General features: G+C 45.4%; 1 protein-coding gene across 1 annotated transcript; it reads right to left on the bottom strand.

Moving 5' to 3' along the window:
- Nucleotides 1-92: 92 nt before the first annotated feature.
- Nucleotides 93-16,562, bottom strand: atp2a1 (ATPase sarcoplasmic/endoplasmic reticulum Ca2+ transporting 1). The gene is made up of 25 exons (XM_035180260.2): nt 16,404-16,562; nt 16,159-16,295; nt 15,120-15,137; nt 14,524-14,606; nt 12,086-12,190; nt 11,031-11,169; nt 9,648-9,728; nt 9,472-9,557; nt 8,825-8,980; nt 8,596-8,737; nt 7,438-7,604; nt 7,236-7,324; nt 7,055-7,157; nt 6,832-6,963; nt 6,214-6,336; nt 5,895-6,113; nt 5,600-5,711; nt 5,287-5,510; nt 4,957-5,177; nt 4,659-4,861; nt 4,357-4,442; nt 4,065-4,198; nt 3,277-3,394; nt 2,524-2,641; nt 93-772 (listed from the first exon to the last, which is right to left on the bottom strand). The coding sequence occupies exons 2-25, from the start codon at nt 16,274-16,276 to the stop codon at nt 762-764; spliced, it is 2,988 nt and encodes a 995-aa protein (XP_035036151.1). The 5' UTR covers nt 16,277-16,295; nt 16,404-16,562; the 3' UTR covers nt 93-761.
- Nucleotides 16,563-16,764: the final 202 nt, after the last annotated feature.

Raw genomic sequence — 16,764 nt, 5'->3', positions numbered from 1 at the left:
TTTTAAAAAACCCTGAAGCTTGGATTAAAGAAAATGTTAACTTCATATACAGATAATGTAGTTTAGTGCAAAAACTGCAACAACAGTCAGAAAACAGGCGACATGAATATATTTACAGATATTCAGCGGTGTATTAACAGGCTACAGAGGAGCTTTTGTTGAAGCGGGGCAGAAAACACTTGGCAACAAAGCAGAACACAAAGACGCTTTCTTCATACAGATGTTGAACGCTCGAGCCTCACAGCTGCAGAATCTCTTTTAAAACTCTGATGACTCTGGTTTTCAGTCCCAGCACGTCCACACAATGTTGTTCACCACATTATAATTCCTGTAACACTTCCATTAATGTCATCAGATTATAATCAACAGCAAATTACATCCGTCCAAACCGAACAGGAAACATCCAAGTTCGACACTTTCTTTAATACATATCTTTTATTCTTTAAGAATAGAATCAACACAGAATAGTTTTAATAAGTTTAACCTATATATTAATTTCAGTACATACACAGAAAAAAAAAATATTTTGCAGCTTTTTTTTTTTTGGTGTATTTTTCAGATGGCTTATGTGTTTTCTGCTGTATTCACGCCGCTCGATGTTTTCATCACATCAGGCGACTGTCGGCAGGCTCGCTGGCAGTGGGAGCGCTCGGCCTTTTCTCTCCATCCTCTGTGTCTCTGTGCTCTCTCTCTCTCTCTCTCTCTCTTGCTCTCTCTCTCTCTCTCGCTCTGCTTCAGACACTCTCTGATGAACTTCGCCTCTAGACTTTCCCTGGGGGAGAAAACAAAGGCGTTGTCATTTGTGGGGTAACGGCAGTGGGCTGCGGCTGAGTGAGCTCCATTGGTTAAAAAGTGAATTGCAAAATAAGTTGGACATTTTGGACACGTACCCCAATTTGCTTTTTTTTCAAGAGTTAAATGAGCTGCCTGCCAGGAAGCTTGTTAGCTGTGGTTAGCGCAACCAAAAAGGACAACAAAATCCATCCAGTAGCATCTCTACAATAAACTGAGTCTACACTACTTTGTTTAAGCAGTATAGTGCCGTAAGTGTAGAAAGTAAAATATGCTCTTTTAAACAGGGTTTGTGTGCAGGACTATTTTTATATCTTCACTGGAACTAGCAACTTTCTGTCTCCGCTGGTTGCCTGGCAACTGCTGAGAGCCAAGATATGATTGTCTATTTTTAAGGAGAAAAGGAAAAGGGACACATCTGACCGACACAAAGTGATTTACTGACATTTAACCACCAGCCACTATCCAGGAATTGTCCTCACTTTCTTTAACATTGCGAGATTGGGTGTTTTGCAAAAAACGGAAACATTCAAGGGACTGATATGATTCTGTCCAATGTGGTTCAGATCCAAATAAAAATCTGGATCTAGTGAATTTAAATGTGTTTTCATGTGTTTACGCTCTATTGAGTGCGATTCTAGTTTGGTGGTGGGATTGGTTGTGGTTCAAGCCTTGAATTCGTGTATAGATATGAGTGGTATCAATATTCTCATATAATAATAATAAGCAGGGAAGCAAATTATCATAAGTATGCAAACTTAAATCTCTACCCCTCTTTGTGAAAATATCAAACATTTGAAGCAAGGTCTTATGTGAGCAATGATAAATATTTTAAAAAATGAGAAAGACTGCCTATGTGTTTTTTATAATCACAAAAGCAATCGAGCACACAAAGTCTGTTTCAAGAAATAATACAATGTTTTAAGGTGTTAGCAAAATGCACATGTAGCTTGTCTGCAGCAAATGAAAAGTCAAAGCAGGAGGCAGAACATGTGCTGAGCGGCCTTCCTCTATTCTACAAACTGCTCTAAGCAAAAAGATAAAGAAGCATTTTCAAGCTTCCAATGATAAAAGCCAACTCTACAGTTTACACCGACACTGAGAGCAAATATTGGATTTCTACTGGCAGCTCGTGAAAGTCATCGGAACGAAATCACGGCTACACACACAGTCTAAGATTAGTTGAGAAAGATTACAAAGACAAATAAAACACAGAAGGTAAAAAGACAAACTTGACGGACAACAGCGTTTCTCTGACAGAATAACATAAACCTGTATAATTCCCAGCGTGAGACCTGTAGGCCGTGCACATGCAGAGGGCGGAAGCCTTTAGCTCGTGTCAGGGGGAATACCTTGTGTGGTTAAGGGGTATGGAGGAGGGGGAAACGGGTTTAGGCTGCATTGTCAGAGAGGGAAAAGTGAAAAAAGAGCATCCAAGGAGAAAAATATTAAATATATGAGAAACAGAAGTTAAAGGATAAGAAAGTGGGAGAAAGTTGTCAAGTAGCAGGAATAAGAAAACAGGAAGGAGAGGTTAAAACAATCAAATTGGGAGGTAAGGAGGAGGATAAAGCCATGTTGACACCAGAGGCTCTGGTGCACATCATCGCCACATCCCAGAATACTGGTATAAATGAATGAATTCTCTTCTAACAGTAAAAAAAACCCATCATTACTCAGCAACATGAAATCATTTTGGTTTGAATGGATATTCTCGTGCGCTCAGCTTACCCTCCAGATATGTGCGAGCCACAAACTTGAGGAGCTCGTCGATGAGGATGACCGGGAAGGAGAGCTTCAGCACCATCAGCCACTGCTCCACGTTCAAGTGAGTGAGCTTGAAGATCATCTGTGGACGAGAGCAGCTCCGGGTTCATAGTGACGAAAACAAACTTTCCACTCAGGTTTATTCAGAAATCATGTCACGGTGAAGGGGCGATGGAAAATTGAATGAATAGATTTAAAGAAGATATCAAGTAGATCTGTGTGTGCAGTTTGGTGCAGTTGTAAATTAAAATCTGGATCCAGTGAATTTAAATGTGTTTTCATAAACTGAGTGACACTGTAGTTGCTGATTTAACAGTATTTGCACATATGTTGTTTAAACAGTAATTTCAGTGTTTGAAGTCATTTTTAAAATGTGTTGTTTTTACACTTATTGTCCTCCAGAGAGCAGTAAGTGACATAATGATCTCCACTTAACCCTGATCCTCACTGCCTCACTCTTGAAGTCTTGATTTATAACTTTTTATAACTTTATTTAATCATTTGGAATTAATTGCTATCTGCTTCACATTAGCCACAGCAATTAGGGAAGTATTTTAGGAGTTGACAGTTCTGATCAGCTGGTTTGATTGTGTCTCACCCTGTTCGTAAACTGGGCAACAGAGTGGTGCTTCAGCAGTGAGACATGGAGGCCGTGTGTATGGGGGAAGAGTGGAGGGGGGAGATGGATGTGGATGTGGTGCAGGAGGCCAGACTCACGGGCAGGGGGTCGACGTAGATGATCATGAAGTGAAGGGACATGGAGAGGGTCATGGCACCCACCAGCCAGCAGTTGCTCCAGGGGGGCATGCGCACCAGGGACTGGTTCTCAGACAAGCTGGGGGAGGGAGGGAGGAAGGGAGGAAGGTTGGATGGGGGAGGCGGAGGGGTACGTTAATGCATGTGTGTTGAGGTGAATGCATGAAAATATACACGTGAAGAATAAGAATCAACTGGAGATCTGGTAAATGCTGAAGATAGAGGTCGTCACATTCAGAAGAAACATCTCAGCACAGTTACAGTGTGTTTGCAAACAAACCAGAGTCAGTTTCATGACAGTAAAATATCACTGTGTAAAATTCAGCACGAAAAGTATTATTTATTCAAAAGTATGTAAATATGATTATGTATTGTAATATCACAAACAACTCAACTCAAACGATCCAGAAAAAAGTGGCCCCTGAGAGTGTTATCATTACAGAGGTTTTAAGATGTAAGCAGCCTTTTAATACTTGATTTTGTTCATTTAGAATGATTTTATAAACTGTTTAGCAGTTGAATCAATAGCTGACAAATATGTTTAGAGTTTAAAGTGCAATACTACCCCCTGAACTGTAATGGAAGAGAAGTACAATGTAATATGAAAGTAAGAGTACTTAAAATTTGGGCTTGAATACAGTAATTGCTTACATGCACTTGGTCATTTTACAGAACATCTGTAAATATTTATTTTCCATTCACAGTGCTCAGATGGAAGAACCCACGATGCCCTTTGAGTGTTGTCAGACCTGTTCAGGGCGTTGCACATCTCAATGGTGACCAGCACGGACAGAGCCATGGTCATCGGAGGAGAAGACTCGAACACATCACAGCGGATCCCGTCAAAGTCCTCGTTGTCCTCGCTGCACTGCATGAAGTGTGACTGACGACAGAGACACAAGCGCGCATCCTTCAAAGACTGGCCCCGTCTCTCAGAAGCTAAGGACCCTCAATGTTTGTACAGAGGTTCTGTAGGTTCACTCTTTTGTGAAGTTACAGGTGTTTACATGGTCCCACCGATGCACAGGGTTAAATACTCACCAGTTGGTGGAAGGAGACCATTGGGCCTTCGTCGCAGTACAGGAACCACCAGGCAGCTGCTGCAACGGTCGCAGCTCCGACGTAACCTGAATGACACATTATCAAGTCTCAAATCTAAAACTTATAATGGTTTTCAGACTTTCCATCAGTAATGATTAAACCAAATCAAATGCTGGATAGGTTAATAAACGTCCAGTATTTAATAAATAAAATATAACATGTAATTCCATGTCCATGTCCGCGCCATCAAATGCTTCAGTGGATGAGACCAAATGAAATGAGAGTGAAGGAGAGAGAGTTACCTCCAATGGCCATATATCTGAAGAAGAGCCAGCCTGAGATGAGGGGCTCCTTGGGGGAGCGGGGGGCTTTGCCCATGATGTCCAGGTCAGGGGGGTTGAAGCCCAGGGCGGTGGCGGGCAGACCATCAGTCACAAGGTTGACCCACAGCAGCTGGACGGGGATCAGAGCCTCGGGCAGACCCAGGGCGGCCGTCAAGAAGATACTGCAGCGGAGGCCAAAATGTTTTTTCTTAGCTTTTGACTCAGTTCCTCTTTTTGTCTCATGCAAAGACGGGAAAAGTCGGATCCTTTCACTCACCAGACGACCTCGCCTACGTTGGAGGAGATGAGGTAGCGGATGAACTGCTTCATGTTGTTGTAAATGGCTCTGCCCTCCTCAACAGCGGACACAATGGAAGAGAAGTTGTCGTCAGCCAGGACCATCTCAGAGGCAGACTTGGCAACGGCAGTGCCAGAGCCCATGGCGATGCCAATCTCCGCTTTCTTCAAAGCGGGGGCATCATTCACTCCGTCACCGGTCTGAGTGAAGGGTAGAGGGAACATGGAGGAGAGGAGTGAAGCGTTAGCCTGAGAAGAGAGGAAGTATTCATCTTTTTCAACACAAGGAAATCTCAGTTTTTCTTCTCACCATGGCAGTGATCTCATCAAAGCTTTGCAGGAACTCAACGATCTTAGACTTGTGGGACGGTTCTACTCTGGCGAAGCAGCAGGCCTCTCGAACTGCCTTCTTCTGATCGTACAGAGCGAGGTCATCAAACTCACGACCGGTGAAGGCCTTGCCAGTGACATCCTGATCCTCAGTGAAGATGCCGATTCGACGGCAGATGGCCACCGCTGTGCCCTTGTTGTCACCTACGGAGGCGTGGGAAACAAATAAGGATTCAGTTTTTTCTTCATGCGTAAATTAATTTTGAAGCACAGAGCATCATGCATAAACTGACCAGTGATCATGATGACACGGATACCAGCCGCCCTGCACAGCTCGATGGAGTCCTTGACCTCCTTGCGAGGAGGGTCGAGCATGCCCACGCAGCCCACGAAGGTCAAATCAGTCTGGGTGTATTAAGAAAGCAAAAAGTTCTTTGGAGCCACTCACAATGAAGAGAACAAATGAAGGCAAAGAATCAATATAACATTGTTTCTGAGATGTACTGTGCTGAGCAGTAGGGAGTCACTGCCTCATCTCTGTGGAGCCTCATGACCCTAATGTTGCTTCATCTGTCCTCCGTCACCCACCTCGTAGTCTGCAAACTTGGTCGCATCCTCCAGGTTCATGTCTTCCTTCCTCACAGGAGAGTCGCAGGTGGCAAGTGCCAGGCAGCGGAGGGTGTCGCGCCCCGTGCCCCACTCCTTGATGATGGACAGGATGTTGTCTTTGACCGGCGCAGTCAGGGGTACGCGGTTGGTGCCCACTCGGACGTAGGAGCAGCGATCGATGACACCCTCTGGAGCTCCCTAATGTCGCAGTGATGACAACCATTTGCATTTGGCTCCTGTGTTTTGCTGTGATTTGTTTTTACCAGGAAGTCATAAAATCTAGAATCCACACACTCACTTTGATGAACATCTTGTTTCCCACGGCTTTGGCGGACTTGGCGGGAGAGCAGTAGACTGACATGGACTTCCTGTCTCTGGAGAACTCCAGGGTGAACTCCTTCCTCATCAGCTGCTTGATCACCTATAGGATAATCAAGGAAAAGCCGGTGAACTGCATGAAAATGTTCAAAAATCAAGGTTGTGTCTAGCTTGCTGGATGTATTAGCATGAACCTTAGTGGATGGATGTGGGTCAAGAAAGAATGCATAAAATGTTTGTGTGAATCTGGATCATAGCGGATTAAGAGTTTTTACTTTTTTCACTTTTGACGTTTTCACCAAGGAGCAATTTATGGATCTAGATGGAAAAAAATCTGGCATATTTAGGGGACTGATTTTTACGAGCGTGTGAAACTTGGTGTGACTTGATTCAAAATAGGGGGGCTGTTGGGACTGTTGGGCCTCGGCGGACGTATGCGCTCTGAGTTCTATTCTGGTTCACTGTGGGTTTATAACTGTGAATGACGCCTTTTACCTGCAAGCAGCCATTTGATCCATTGTTCATACTAAAATATTGATAATCATCTCTTTTTGAATATAGATATGTCCTCTAAAAGTTGGATCTTTTGTGGACTTACACTGCAGCACGCGTCGGCCCTCTCCACCTTGGACAAGCCACGGACTTCAGTGTTGAACACATTCATCTTCTCAACCAAGCAACTCAGGGCTGTTTCGGTGGCTTCGCCCACTTTCTCATAAATACCCTTGGACTGGAGAGAAAGAAGGAGAGTGAGGACATTTTAAACTGGTTTTACATGCAGGGATGAATGTCAGACACACTAACTGTCCCTGTCTTCAGACCTCGTTGTAGTCCAGAGAAGAATCGTTGCACAGAGCGCAGATGGTGGCCAGCTCCACCAGTCCGTCGTACTGCCCACACTTCACAGACGAACCGTTCTTTGTGCTATTAGAAAATGACAAAAATATGATTTCAAGATGTTGTTCTTCAAGGTTGTGTTATCGTTTAATGTGTTTCACTTACACTTCTCCTTCAGGTGTGTACTTTGAGCCAGAGATGTCGAACTGACCGAGGGAAATGCTGTCACCCTCCACTTTGTCAATGATGAACATCTGCATGGAAACATGACACATCAGATCTGCTCTATATTCAGTGTTCTCTGATTCATGAATGATTAAGTATATTTGTGCATGTGAGATTGTGACGTCCATTAACCTGAACCCACCTTGGTTACACACATCTGGTTGGTGGTGAGCGTGCCAGTCTTGTCGGAGCAGATGACTGAGGTGCAGCCCAGGGTCTCCACCGAGGGCAGGCTTCTGACGATGGCGTTCTTCTTTGCCATACGGCGTGTTCCCAGAGCCAGGCAGGTGGTGATGACGGCGGGAAGGCCTGACGGACACGTGGATGAGGCGCAGGGCAAAAGAGAGGTACACAGTGAAGGTGACATGATGTTTTTCAGAACTATTACAGAAGGAAAGATAAGAAGGCTTTGATGGTGGACAAAATGTTAAGGGGGTGTTCTCAAAAAAAGAAAAACAGGTGAAAAGAAAGAACGGTCGTGCCTGGACAAAACCACCTGGACTTTAGGGACTCTGGCATTTGGCAGCCCGACAATAGCGGTGGTCCCAACACAGTCCTTAACACATTGGTTGGAGCACACCCAAACTACTTTGTTCTCCAGAGGGATTTGTGTGGGAGGGGGACGCCCACAGTCGGGTCTGTGTTTAGATTCTTGGCAAAAATCAAACTCCAACAACCGTGTGGAGAAGGTCTGGAGATGGTCCAACTTAGTGACATTATAGCGGCACTGGTGTTTGCAGATGATGATGTTGTTTTGGCATCATTAGGATCGTTGGCACAGGTTTCAGGTGACTGCAGCGTGACAGGGTCGAGTGGGAGCAACAACCAATCTGAGACTGGTTTGGTTACAGAAAATATGATCAACCCTAATAATTCTGCAGAAAAGGCTCTTGTGTGTACTGGACAGCAAAATGTATGTACTTAAAAAATATACATATATGTTGGTTTGTGGTTGATGGCTTTCAAGAGACAACAAAGTACAACACTGATTGACAGTGGATTAGATGCTGTTTCTTAGTTTTTGCAAATGTTTTAATTAGTTAAACCAGTTTGTCCGTGCCTCACCTGCCGCTCCCTAAAATTTATAAACGGATAAATATAATCAAGGTGTCTTTACTTAATTGTTCTCTTCTCAGTCTCAGGTTTCAAAACATAGACGAACAAAATAACAAATAAGATCAACAAACTGGCCCTCATTTAGTTTTTAAGGCCCTGGGCGCTGCATCGTCATGTAGACAAGCTGCACAATGTGAATCTTGGATATGATAATCTTCTTGGGCAGTTAATCCTCGTGGTTTACCTTCAGGAATGGCAGCCACAGCCAGAGCCACGGCAATCTTGAAATAGTAGATAGCGCCGCGGAACCAGGAGCCTCCGTGGACGGGGTCATTGAAATGGCCAATGTTGATTATCCACACGGCCACACAAATGAGGGAGATGACCTGGAGGACAGGCAGTCGGAGGGGACGTGTGAGATATTAGTCGGAGTTTGGGTTTTTCGACGTGTTCACAGTCTGAACATCACCCACCTTAGAGAGCTGCTCCCCGAACTCGTCCAGTTTCTGCTGCAGAGGAGTCTTCTCCTGCTCGGTGGCGGCCATCTGGTCACGGATCTTACCGATCTCAGTGGACACGCCAGTTGCCACGGCGATACCAGTGGCCCTTCCAGAAGCGATGTTGGTGCCCTGGACAGAGTTGAAAAAAACATCAGACATTCATGGTTCCAAGAGGATGTATCCTGTTAGTCACATGCTGAATTTCCCTCTTGTGTATTCATGAGGATTGGATGGATCGTCATGACAGTTGTTTCTCATTCATATTGAACTGTAACAACTATGTTGATCCTTAAGTTTAAAAGCTCAAATTGTCCAATACGTAGACATTTTTTGTCATTAGCCCAACTTTTCCATTTCTGCCAATTGTAGGGAATAAAATGTGTTTTCATGTGTTGACTTTTTGGGGGATTTTTGGTGCTTCCACTCCTTTTTTTTTTTCTTTTGCACAAATTCCAAATGCACCTAAAAACTGGTGAATGGAAATGGACACACACAGCTAAATGAAGCTAAGCCTTCTTTGAGTTTTGGTGAAGAGAGTGAACAGCAGCTGGAGTCGGGTGTGATGGAAACGTGAAGGTGTCAAATAAAGGATGAAGCGATGGCAGTAAAAAGAGACTCACAGAGAACAGCATGTTCTTCTTGTCCTGGTTGACGGCTCGGGGGTCTGGTACGGCTTCAGTGTGTTTGATCACACTGACGGACTCACCTGGAGGAAACACGGGGGTTGGATGATGGAGATCAAGGAAGGACGCAGACGTCAAAAATGACATTTGACCATTTTTCACACAACACCCACCAGTAAGAATGGACTGGTCCACACGCAGGGTCGTGGATTTGATGGAGATGATCCTGATGTCAGCTGGCACTTTGTCACCAACTAAATACACACACACACACACACACACACACACACACACACACACACACACACACACACACACACACACACACACACACACACACACACACACAGAGAGAGAGAAATGCACAGAATTCAGATTTGGTTTCGTGTTTCTATTTTCTGTGACTGATTTGTTGAGCAGCCTTTTTGTCTTCGTGCAGGATCGCAGTACAAAGTACTTCATGTGAGTCTGACTGCAGCATTACAGAAGGATGGAGGTATGGAGGGGGGGGGGTGGGGGGGGGGGGCAGAGTTGATTGACTGGTTTTAGCCCTCTGGATGGATAGTGTTGTTGTTGAAAACCGATACCACAGTCAGAGTCGGAGGGAGAGGGAGACCTTGGGGAGATCATGAAATGAAAAGAACAGGTGTACAACAAACAGAGGGAGAGGGTGAGACAGAGGAGCGAGTCAATATTAAGTGTATTTATACTCAAGCTTGTGTGTGTGGTTGTTTTTTTTTTTCCTCCCGCAGAAACTTTCTTCAGTTGCCCTCCACCCCCTTTTCTCTGCAACTGCCTTAAAAGGGCCCGCGTTCAATGTCCGAGGACACCAGTGCCCATGTATCTGCACACGTGTGACTTGACTCGAAGCACATGAGCGGACAGAGATTCAGATGCTGAGAAGCTCGACGTCTTCATCGCGTTAAGAGGAACAGTGAGATCTGAATGAATAATCAAACTGCAGCTGCACTTTTTCATTTCACACGAGTAGTCAGACGTTATAACACACTTGCCATCTAGATTGTTGGGTCTTTGTGTTGTTTTCCTCTTCTAAAGACTTTATCATTGATTTATCCGGTCTAGCAATGAAAAAAGACTTCAATTTAAATTTGCCATCGCCGGCTGCTGCATCTTTTGCTTATTTTCAGGAAACAAAAGGTGCACAGACCAGTGGTTCTGTGTTGACATCTTAAAAACTAAATTTACGCATTTACCAGAATTTGCATGCAAAATTGCACAGCTTGAAAAGGTGGATGATGCTTTACTCTGCATGTCCCTCAGTCCAGGCTCCACAAATGTGAGTGTGTGAACATCAGCATCAGAGTTTGATTTCCTGTGTATTGACTTTATTTTACCTGCCACCGCGATGTCTAATGCACAATGTTTACTGTGGGTTGTATAAAGTACATTCATTGATACAGGTTTTGTGACTTGAAGATAAGTTCTGTGACCAGGTGGGGATTTCTTCAGTGTTTTTCAGTGAATGTGTGGACCTTGAACTAATGCAGCAGGTAAAGCAGTGACAGACACGCCCCCCCGTGGTTGCGAATCCTTACCGGAAACCTCCACCACGTCACCGGGAACGATCTCCCTGGCCTTGATTCTCTGCACGCTCTTCCTGTCCGACCGGTAAACCTTCCCCATCTCGGGCTCGTACTCCTTCAGAGCCTCAATGGCACTCTCTGCGTTGCGCTCCTGTTGCAAAAACACACACACACACACACACACACACACACACACACACACACACACACACACAGAAAACATAAGCTCATTGTGGTGCCATGCATCAAAGACATGTGAAAATGCACAAAAAGTGTAAAACATAATCAAAAGACCCAGGATGTTAAATTATCGTTAAAGTGTTGAACACATCTTCAGTTGACGCCTCGTGTGTTTGCATAGAGAGAGGTCATGTGTCAGAGCAGCATCAAGCTGAGGAACGGGTCCATCACAGACTCATGTCGGGTTCAGTGTTTGACTTCTTCCAAGGCTGTCCTCAAACACCTCAAAGTGTAAAGCCTGACTTATGCCAGCAGCCCCCTCCCCACCCTCCATTCTCCCCCATACCCCCCATGTGTGAATCCTTGTGCATAGTTTCCAAATGACTACTGCACGGTTGATATGAACCCCCCTACCAAACAAACACACACACACACGCACACCAGGCCTGGGGTAACCTGATAGTCCCTCTGTATTTTTACTGGGGGTTGCACAGTGCGGACTGTAACGTAGCAGCCTGCGTTTTGAAGCCTTCAAGGCAGGATGGGTCCCACGCCGCCCCCCCCTCACCTCTTCCTTCCACTTGCCCCGTTGGTTTAACCTTTCACCTTTTTCACCTCTCACTGACGTCAGGCCTCTCACTCTGGCTTCCCTTGAACTTAAACTGTTCGGCCGCTGCTTTGATAGGAGTGAGAGTGTGCTCACGGTAAAGGACACGGACTGGGACCAGAGCAGGCCCGCCGGCGTGTGTGATTTATTGTCGTGACTGTTGCTAAGTTAAGAGTCTATTTAGGTGTGAGTAAAAGACAGAATTCAGGAGCAGGTATGTGTCCTTGTGATTGCAATTGTACCCGTGTGCGTGTGTGGGCAAGCATGCGTGCTCACTAACCTGCCACACTCCCACAACAGCATTTGCAATGAGGATGAGGAGGATGACGAAAGGCTCGACGAAGGCAGTGACAGTCTCCTCACCTTCTTCGAACCAAGCCAGGACCTAAGACAGATACAGACAGACAGACAGACAGATTATGTTTGTGATCTTTGTAAAGTTTGACAACAGAGGTTTTCACTTACAAATACCAGACTTTACAGTGTCCAACAGTCTGAGGCCATGATTTACAATGGTATAAAAGCAAATCCTCACTTTTGTGAGTTACATAGCGAACGTGTAGCATTTTTACCCCCAAAAAATATTTGGTGGACAGGTGGACACATTACAGTCAGAAATATAAAAACAGATAATAAGTAAATAAGATGATATTTGACATAAGTTAAGTTGTTAGTTGTTGCCCTGATATAATGTTTGCAATAAGCACATGTCACATGATTGCACCAAGATAACTACACAGATTACCATGGAACTTGGTAGAAGGATGTGGTGTTGGTCAGGGAAGATCCCATTAAACTTTGGTGCAGATCCGGATCAGGGTGTTGGATCCAGGATCTTTTTTGTGTGTCTTTAAGTCTGTTGTGCACTTGTTGCTGAGGGTGTCACTATTATCTTTTTACCTCTGCCAGTAACAAAGTGGAGCTATTTGTGAGTAACAAACCACATGACATTTCACTTTGTCCCCGTATCTTACGTTATGTGTGAAGTCTTCCCTCGACACGTGACTGTGTTTCGAACCCTGTAGTCCAACACGTGTGCCCCCTGTGAGTGGGAGTCCCGTGTTACTATCGCGGATCTGTTTCGGAAAGGCTCCGTGTTGACATTGACACAGATTAGTCTCAGGCCAGCGGAGCACGGAGCTGACCGGGGAGCGAGGGAGAGAGAGAGAGAGGGACGGAGGTCAGGAGTCCTCACGTCCTCCTCCGGTAGCGTTCGGCCTTTAGCTCAGTATCATAATCTTTGGTGTATTATCCATTTGTCTGCTCTTTAATCTCCCATCTTCTCTCACACTTATCTGAAAATAGGCTCTATTGCTCGTCCTCTCGGGTCTGTCTTCACCCTGCTTCTCTTCAAAGACACAATCGATCTCAGGAGCGAGAGTCAGGGCCTGTCAGCACGTCGCGGCAGTAGGACATTCCTGTGTATGAATAGGATGAGCGTGTGTTTGCAGCATTTAGTGCTCTCCCTTTTAGAAACCATATACGACTGTGAATCTATTGCTCTCGTTTGTCATTGCAGCAAACAATGCCATTGTGCAACCCAATCCCTGACCCCCTCCTCACCCTCCTCACCCTCCTCCCTGTCCCTCACTCTCTCCTGCTGCTGCAAGCCGTCCCTCGTTCCGTCCATCCCTGACCTTTGTCCAAGGATACAGTTTCTCTTCCTGGCTTGAGACTTTCTTAAAATAAAGCTCCTGCCACGCACAAACAAATGCATGCACACAAACAAACACACACACACGCACACAAACACTCACCCACTCCCTTGTCATTTTCTTTATTTTGCTCTGTCTATCACACACGCACATCTTAGTGAGGACACTCATTGGCATAGTGCATTCCCTAGCCCCCCACTCTAACCACTCTAATCATTTCAACCAAAACCCAAACCTAATCACTACCCTAACCTAAATCTAATTCTGACCCCCGATCCTAAAAACAAGTCTGAACCCTCAGACAGACCTTTGAAAACGTGAGAATCGGCCAAATATGTCCTCACTCGCAAAGACGAAGTACAAGTACTCACAAGAAGTACAAGTACACACTCACACACAGAGACGTCAGGCCTTCTAAGGCCATAGTGACAGCTGTGCAGGGAGGCCAGAGGGCAGCGATGGAGGATTAAGACAATGTGTTCAGCCCTTCTCCACAAAACAGTTTTGGAGAGAGCGACAGGGAAGGGAGGGGGGGGGGATTCCTTGTGTAAATGAGAGTGAGGACACGGGTCCCAGTGTAATTTAATAACTCGGTGATGTACACGCTGCGCTTGTCCGCCCGAGTGCGTGAGTGTGTGCGTCATCGCCAAGAGGACATGGGAGAAGATGCAGCTCGTCAATGAGCACAGTCAACATGACATTTTGTAATTCACGTTATTTCTACTACAGATTTGGTCGGGATCTGTCTCTGAGGTACTTGTTGACTGTGTTGCCTCAGACATTAACCTTAAAATAACCTATAGGCCTGGACATACACATCTGATTGGTGGAGCTTGTTCTAAATGGCTCTGGAGCATGAGGGCGTAAAAAGTCCTCACACCACCTTCTCAGTCGATGGCTTCAACTCGCTAGATTTAGTCGTAATGGAACAAATGTGTAACTTTTCTCCTCGTGCTGCTGGAACAAGGGGAGATCGGTTTCTAAGAACCCTTTCAGAAACTATACTCAGTGAATACTACAGAAACACAACATCGTGTTTAGGGCGAAAAGTGAACAGACTCACAAAAGAGATGCAGGCGGCCAGCAGCAAGATTCTGACCAACAGGTCCTCGAACTGCTCCCCAACCAACTCCCAGATGGTCTTTCCTGGTGAAATAAAACAACAACATAAAATCACGCACACTGGTCACACATGAAGTTTACTGCTGACTAAATATTCATCTACTGACCTGGAAAATTAAAGATATATAATCTGTTGTGACTTTGCATGCAAGACCAATGACCCAACAGGAAATGCATTGATTGGAAGTGTAAATTATGATCATTAATTCATGGTGGCTTATTTTGTTATATCTGAGCCCTACATGATATGTATGGTGTCGTGTTGTACTTTTAGTTGCTTGTCTTTAGGCCAAATCAATGTATAGACAGGTCTTTTGAGCTGTGTGTGGCATTAACACGTTATTTGTGCACTGTAACTATCTCGGAGCTTGCTGCAAGAAGCCATCAGCGACAGGTGTCAAACAAATGACCCTGTGACTTGTCATCACAGGAAGCGGTGGTGGTGGTGGGGGGCGGCACAAAGATAAATGACGATCAACGGGACGTCGTCATTTCTACATGAAGAATTGAAAAACAGGTGTTTGAAAGTGGACTCACCCTCCTCGGCTGGCAGCTCTGTGGGTGAAGAGAGACAAAGAATGTTAATAATGCACGAGGCGTCACGCCACGTTCATCTGCTTTTGTTTTTCAAGTGTTCGCAGCGTATCAAAACACAATGATGAAATCCACAATCTCTCTCCATGTGTCTATGAATATCCAGCAGTCGGTGCCGCAGCATCCCTCCCAAGTGTGAATTATTTGTGTATAAGTAGCAGTTGGTTTATTCGGGCCTCCTTGTCCTGCTGCCAGTTTATCACACGAATATAGTGGCGTCAGTAACCGACCTTTGCGGTGACTCTTAATTACTCTTTCTGTTATTATAGCTCGCTGCCACTCTGTCAACACCAGCTTGTCCGCTGAGGCTCAGCCGCTCCAAATACAGTCACCGCAGCCGGGCTCAGCATCCAGCGATGACACGGAACATTTACATTTACTTATGCTTGACTTTTCTTGCTGTGTTGGATGCTTCTCTGAAATATCAGGATGGGGACTTAAATATCCAAACTCAAGGTCCAATTATGAGCTTTTTCAGGAGCTTTTAGTTGCATAAAACATGTGGTTGGAAAAAGTAAGTAAGTGGACGACTGGTGTGTTCAGTGGATTCACTCAGTTTACAGAACTATCTCCAGAACTAAAACCAGTGATTGTGATTGTCAGAAACCTGAAACTCCCCCTGATGCACCTGCTGCACAAACATCACTCCCCATTTGTATCATTCACTTTCCCTGAATCAGAGCATCACCACAGTTCATCTATCAGTCTCCTCACTTCTCCCTCTCCTCCTCCTCCTCCTCTTTCTTCATCCCTCAGTGTCTCTTTCGTCCATTTCATCTTGTTAAACCTCTCACACACACAATCATTCTGCCTCTATGCTTTTCCATCTCTCCTCCACGAGTCTTTTCCTCCTCCTCCTCCTCCTCCAGGACACCTCCATCCTGCAGCTCCTCAATCACTTCATTCACTACTACTCTTTCTCCAGCGCTCCATCCAACTCATCCTCCCGGTCATCCATCCATCCATTTTTTATCTCCCTCACCGTTGAAGCCATACTTGTCCAGGTTGTTCTTGACCTGCTCGGGAGACAGGCCGGTTTCTTCAGTGACGCCAAAGTTGGACAGAACGTCCTCTGACTCTTTGTTGTGTGCGTTCTCCATCCTCGATGAAACGGAGAGGCTTCAGGACAGAGGGACAAAAAAGCACAGAGACACTCACATCAGTCTGAGCCGCCCAGCTGGCCTGAAACGGAAAACTTCAAAAACAACTGAAGCAATGTTCACCCACCACTTTCTTAAAGCGTGGGACTGGGATTAAAACCTGGCAACCCCCTGCGTTCACACTTGCTCTCTCTCCTCCCTTCTCTCTCTCTCTCTCTCTCTCTCTCTCTCTGGCTGTTGCTCTCCTCTTGGAGCCCTGGACTGACAGAAAGTGCAACCCGGCAAACTGTCCTGAAAAGTTTTATACAGATGAAAAAGTGGCCTCATTGGTGCTTGCTCACCATGCACTCACACCTCATTGGCTGAGGACATCACAAATAGGTGGGCAGGGATGGCCCTGCGGTAGAGAATAGGCAGGAGGGGGGGTAGGGGGGGGAGAGGGGCAACAACTGCAGAGGGGTCCACTGCCCCGGCAAGCTGGAAATAAG

This window comes from Hippoglossus stenolepis, chromosome 16 (genome assembly GCF_022539355.2).
Source record: "Hippoglossus stenolepis isolate QCI-W04-F060 chromosome 16, HSTE1.2, whole genome shotgun sequence".
Taxonomy (NCBI): Eukaryota; Metazoa; Chordata; class Actinopteri; order Pleuronectiformes; family Pleuronectidae; genus Hippoglossus; species Hippoglossus stenolepis.
Note: the sequence above shows the minus strand (reverse complement) of the source record. Positions and strands in the feature narration are given on the sequence as shown.